This window comes from Sapajus apella, unplaced genomic scaffold (assembly GCF_009761245.1).
Source record: "Sapajus apella isolate SASKATOON/1434 unplaced genomic scaffold, GSC_monkey_1.0 scaffold9, whole genome shotgun sequence".
NCBI classification, from domain to species: domain Eukaryota; kingdom Metazoa; phylum Chordata; class Mammalia; order Primates; family Cebidae; genus Sapajus; species Sapajus apella.
This window is the reverse complement of record NW_022436949.1, coordinates 494075-500074: the sequence shown is the minus strand read 5'-3', so window position 1 is coordinate 500074 and position 6000 is coordinate 494075. Positions and strand designations below refer to the sequence as shown.

Genomic DNA, 6000 nt, shown 5'->3' with positions numbered 1-6000 from the left:
GCTGCAGTTTTACCAATCCCCTAGAAAAACTGGTGGCAAGGAGCCATCTCCAAGACCCTGCTCCGTGCTCCAGTCCCAGGGGCCATCCAGCAATGCCAGGCCAGTGTGAAGGTGGCCTAACCCTGACACTCTTAGGCCAGTGTCCCCTGTCCACCTGCACCACTCCGCTCTCTTCTCCTTCACCTTCCATGAGCCATCTTCCCCACTCCCATCCCAGCACACACATACAAAGATCCTACAGGAAATGGCCTCCAGCCGGGTGTCACAGCAGAGCCCGCTGACATTCTAAGACATCCTGAGTGCATGGCTAATTGTTCTGGCACCTAAGAATTTCTTTGGGTCCCAGGACTCAGCATCCCGCTCTGACGGATGCAACCACCCCGACATTCAGATTCATCGGGATGTTGTTTGGGTGGCCAGTAGCCAGGATAGAGTGAGGAGAAGAGGGCATGTGGGAATGCAGGACGAGCTGCCCGGGGCGGGAGAGAGAAGGGAGGAGAGAGGTGAGGTGCTGGAAGGGGTGGGGACCGCTGGGCTGGCCCAGGCGGGACCGTGCACCGTGTGTGCGCGCGGCGTTGAAATGCCTTGCACGTCGGGGCAGCGGGACAGAGCCCAGGACGCGCGGGAAGTCTCCGAGTGCCTCGCTCCTCCCGCCGCAACCATGACAGAGAACTCCGACAAAGTTCCCATTGCCCTGGTGGGGCTTGATGACTTGGAGTTCTGCAGCCCACCGGTGAGTGCCGCCCGGGATTCCACGCGCAGGGCCCGGGATGCGTGAGTGTCTGGTTCCAGAGCTCGGGCTCAGGGATGTGTGTCCCCGAATGTGTGTGTTGGCAGGGGGATAAATTTGGGTCCCAAATGTGTGCGTGGGGTGTCACCCCATGTGTGAGTGTGCAGGGGGCAGGGCATCCACAGGCGGCTGCGGAGGGGCGTCCCGTGGCCAGTGGTGGGTGCAGGTCCTGGGCGACGGCCCTGCACTGCTGGGTTTGCCGACCGCACTTCCACGTCCGACTACAAAGGACCCTTGGGAGGGAGCGCGGCTCAAGGGCACCCGTAGGAGCCCGGGCGAGCTGTTTCCCGCCCAACTCCCTACTCCCTGGGGGCCACCGCGTGGGGCCCGGGTGCGCGTGGGAACCGAGTGCGCGCGGCGCAGACGTGACGGTCCCTCTCCCGCCCCGGCTCGCAGGCCTACGCCACCGTGACGGTGAAGCCCTCCAGCCCCGCGCGGCTGCTCAAGGTGGGAGCCGTGGTCCTCATTTCGGGGGCGGTGCTGCTGCTCTTCGGGGCCATCGGGGCCTTCTACTTCTGGAAGGGAAGCGACAGTCACGTAAGTCCAGAGGGTGGCGCGCGGGGACCCCCTTGTCGCCCACGGTGCCCCTAGGGGGAGCCCGAGCGCGGGCCGGCGAGGGGCGCGCGGCTGCCGGAGGGACCCTCATGCCCAGCGTGAGCGTCCCTCTCCCATTCCCACTCTGCCACGCGGCTTTCCACCTCCGGTCAACGTTGTAGAAAAACAAGTGAAGGTTTCACGGGAGAAGATTGAAGCATGGAGTGGGGGAGAATGCAGTGGACGGTCCGAGAAAAGCCGTTCTCCGCTCATCTCCCGCTAAGCGGTGGCGCGACCGTGGGGAAGGCACGTCACCTCTCGGCCTCGGTGTACTCGGCCTTAAGGGAAAAAATGGAACTGGATGATCTCTAAGGCTCTCCCTGCTGAGAAAGGCTGTGGATGTAAAATCTGGGACAAAGATAGTGGAGGAATATTCAGACGCATAATTGGGAAGGAATTTTTGCCTTTCAGGAGGTTTTTTTGTGATCTTGCCATGAACATTCCCTTCTCTGTGTGTGTGTGGGGGGGGAGGGGAGTCTAACTTCCTTAAAGGTAGAAAATGTCTTTCACAATTAATTCTGGCCTAGCCATCACATGTGATTTAATAGTAGATGTTTCACTAACTGCTGTCCTACTTTCTTTGTATGCAACTATTTATTTTAAAGGTCCATGGGCTCTGGAGGAGTGTAAAGACTGCTTCTAAGTTGACTGGGCAGAGTTCCAGTGTGTTCTCTAAGTACTCTGAATGTGTTCACCTATGTGAAAGGGGGCATTTTATCTTGATGACCACTGCCAGGTCTGGTATAAGCTTATTTCGACTAATGGAAAAGAATTCCATCTCCAGGGCACACACAAAGGGCTCTTTGATAATCACTCTCCTCAGAGGATCGGTGACTGCTGTTTTTTTTCTCTCTCTCCTCCCCTGAAATGCAAAGCATGAACAAATTCCAGTACTTACAGAAAATGGTGCTGAAAGCAATTCAACCATTTTACACATCACATCTTCTGCAGTCACTGCATAATTTGTATTTTTAACTCAAATGTCTAATGTAGATAAGCGTGCCTTTTAGCACTGAGCCTGTTTTAGAGACTATATCAAATTTACAAGCATTGATTTGTAAGATCAGATGTATTTTGTGTGTATTTGAAAAGTGCCTTAATGTATTTGTATTTTAAATATAGAAGCTGGGCCAGATGCTCATGTTTGAAACAGGAAATGTGAATAAGAGAATGATTTCAATATCTAAATCTCCACTTATAGTGGGGTTTGGATTGTCATCTCTTTGGGAAATTCTGTGGTTTTAGAATGTAAATACCATCTTTTGGATAACAAGGCCTCAATGGTATAGGTTAATGGGGAATAAAAATAGCTTTGCTTTTTTTTTTTTTTTTTTAAATATTCTGGTCATGATATATTTTAAAATGAATACCATTTGGCATTTAATTACTCAAGGTAAACATCACTAACTGACAAGCTTCTAAAAAGAGAGATTAAACAATCATAGTGAAGCAGCACAGGTCCCTTTTTCATACCTTTACTGCAAGATGGTTTGTTGTCTGGTTCTGGAGAGCAATATTAAATTCTAAGTATTCAGAGGAATAGTGAATCACATTTTATTGCCAACAATCAAAGTTATTGCTATATACTGTACAGTGAGGAGAATGAAGAAAATCACAATCATTTTTTTTTCCTCCCTGATCCATATTACTTAAGTATGAAAAACAAATCACAAAATACTAAATAGAGTAAATTTGGCACCATCTACACATAGCACATGCCCAGGTCTGTTTCCCTGAATACAAATCTAAATAGCTCAGACAAAATGTAATCAAAAAAGGTAAGTCTTTGTCAAACAGAAAGACTTGTCAAACCAAATGGATTATCCACTCTTTGGGGATTATCTGTGTCTCCGCTCCTCTATATTGGTTTATAGAGGAGAAAAAGCTGTAATTCAACTCCTATCCCTTTCATGTGGGTAAATCCCCTTAGGATAGGTTTACTCAAATTTAGCTGGAGGACTGTGAAGCACCGGAGTATTAATAATCAGAGACAACTGCACTGGGTTCCAATATTGAGGCCATTTTTCATCCACATTGTTGTAAATGGAACAAGGCATTGAAATATGGGAAGTTTCCACCAATATGAGATAACTGACAACCCCATCCTGTGGAATGAGGGAAGGAGATCATTGCTTGGGGCCTTTCCTCTCAGACTAATTTTTCTAGACATTTTCCCAAACATTATGTAATTAATCTTATAGAACATAGGCCTTATTAAAAACTCATTAGCAAATATCCATGGCTGTAAAAGGCACCATATTGAGTGGAATTTTGGCAAATAATAAATTTCATCTTATTTGGATAAAAATAGCCTTGGGTGCCCACAGCCCCACGGACTTAGAGCAGCTAAGGTCATTGCTGCTCCAACAGCCCAGCCTCATCACCAGCTCAGAGTCTAGTATATTAGAAACTGGACTGCCTCCTCCCCCAAGTCTTTCCCCTGCTGTCCTCATGCAGATGGTGTGGTGCACATAAAAGATGGGCTGCAACTGCGCTACCAAGATGCCCTCTCTCCAGCTTGTCCAATGCACCCCCCATGGGCTGCATGCGGCCCAGGACAGCTTCGAATGCAACCCAACACAAATTCGTAAACTTTCTTAAAACATTAGGATATTTTTTTTTTTTTTGAGATTCTTTAAAAAAAAATCTCATCAGTTGGCCAGTCACGGTGGCTCATGCCTGTAACTCCAGCACTTTGGGAGGCCAAGGCAGGTGGATCTCCTAAGGTTGGGAGTTTGACACTAGCCTGACCAACATAGTGAAACCCCATCTCTACCGAAACTACAAAATTTGCCAGGTGTGGTGGCACATGCCATCTCAAAAAAATTCCATCTCAAATTCCATCTCAAAAAAATAAATAAATAAAACTCATCAGCTATTATTAGTGTTAATGTATTTTATATGTGGTCCAAGACAGTTCTTCTTCCATTGTGGCCCAGGGAAGCCAAAAGATTGGACACCCCTGCACTTAGGGAGGCTTTTTTGGGGGAAAGACAGCCAGGGTAGTGGCGGAGGAATGTGAAATTCAGACCACAGATAACTCTTCTAGTGTTACAGCCTTGTCTCCTTAAGAACTGCTGAGAATTTGAGAAATGGTTACGTTCTTGAATGTTGCATTGCTTTATTAGTAAAAGCTTATGTGTGATGTTCTTTTTTTAAAAAAAAAAAAAAAAACAGAGCCTTTGTCACATGAGTGGAAGCCACTCACATGGGCGTTGTCTGCCAACCTCCTTCTGACAGTCATCACTGACCCACATGAACAGTGGATGCTCAGAGAGCACCCGACAGAACCGAGCCTGCTCTCCAAACCTCACCTGCTAGAGTCCTGTCTCAGCCAAAGAAAACAGGTTTCCCAAACCTAGCTGATCATAAGGGCCACCTGAGGGGCAAGGGGAAAAGAGACGGGTGGGCTGTGCTCTATCTTCACTAAATCAGAACTCCTAGGAGTGGTTCTTGTGATCAGGGGAGCCCAGGAGACAGTAAGTCACAGATATCTGAGTTCCTCAGACAGAGACAGGGAAGGAGGGGCAATGAAGGGTGGTTGAGCTGACTGGTATTTTCTGTCCTGCTGAATGAATCCTGTTCCTAAAAGGGTGCTAGATAGCAAAGCCATTTCTGTATCTCTGCTGACAATAAAATAGTACACAGTAGGTCCTGTAATAATGAGTTTTCTGCAAGAAATGATCCAACAATAACAGACCCTTCTTCCAGTGTTTGTCCATGTAGCAGTCACTCTTAGTATTGAGGGAGAAAAAATCAGACTTGAATTGAATCTGAGCTGTTTGCACTTTTGACTGGCTGACCTGACATTACGTAGCAACAGTTTTTCACTAGTTCTCATTTCTCCCCTTTAAAGATTTATATATATGTGTATATGTACATTATAATTTGTATATAAGATATGTAATATATGTAAGATATATAGATATACATATACCTCTAAATCCAAGAAAGAAAGAGACCCACTTCCTCGCCCTGCCATACAGAAAGGTCTAACAGGACAGCACCACACTGAACAGGAGCAGCATCTGAATTATTTAGAAACCAGTGCAGCAATCAGGTGTCTGAGCCCTTTAGATCAGCTAATTAGTGGCAAAGTTTAAAAAAAAAATGTTTTAAGTATCGACATTTGTCTTTCTAACAAAATGTTACTCAGAAATGCAACACATAAGACAGAAAAAGCAGAGCCACTCTGGTTAGACTGTGAATAGACAGGAGAGAACAGAGTGCCACGATGTCATCTTCACCTCTCAGCCATGCCTGTGAAACCCCAACAGTTCTAAGGACATAGATGAAAGCCACCTATGAGGTCCAACTTCATTCTATACTCGTGGCAACTCACAAGATCCAGAGATGAGTGGTGTGGCCACCTGTTTTCCTGATTCCTGGATTGGTGCTTCTCTGCAGTGCCAGGTCCCTGCCCCTCTTCCACATACCCCACACATCTCATAACAAGATGCCCTATGGCACCATGCACCTGCCCCATAGAGTCGTTCAGGGAGTAGCTACGATTTTGAGCTGAAAGAGATGTGCACATTGACCTTACTCACCACACAGGCTGCTCAATACCAAGTGTACCCTGGTCCTGTCTGCAGTCCTTTCCATATACCTAATAC

General features: G+C 47.2%; 1 protein-coding gene across 4 annotated transcripts in view; it reads left to right on the top strand.

Annotated features, from left to right (window-relative positions):
• Positions 1 to 439: 439 nt before the first annotated feature.
• Positions 440 to 6000, top strand: part of CNMD (chondromodulin) — a 30264-nt gene continuing 24703 nt past the window's right edge. For all 4 annotated transcript variants that reach the window (XM_032277314.1, XM_032277313.1, XM_032277312.1 and 1 more), the window contains exons 1-2: positions 440 to 733; positions 1187 to 1327. In XM_032277314.1, coding sequence (XP_032133205.1) covers positions 458 to 733; positions 1187 to 1327 — 417 coding nt within the window. In that variant the 5' untranslated portion in view covers positions 440 to 457. The remainder of the gene's footprint in view (positions 734 to 1186; positions 1328 to 6000) is intronic.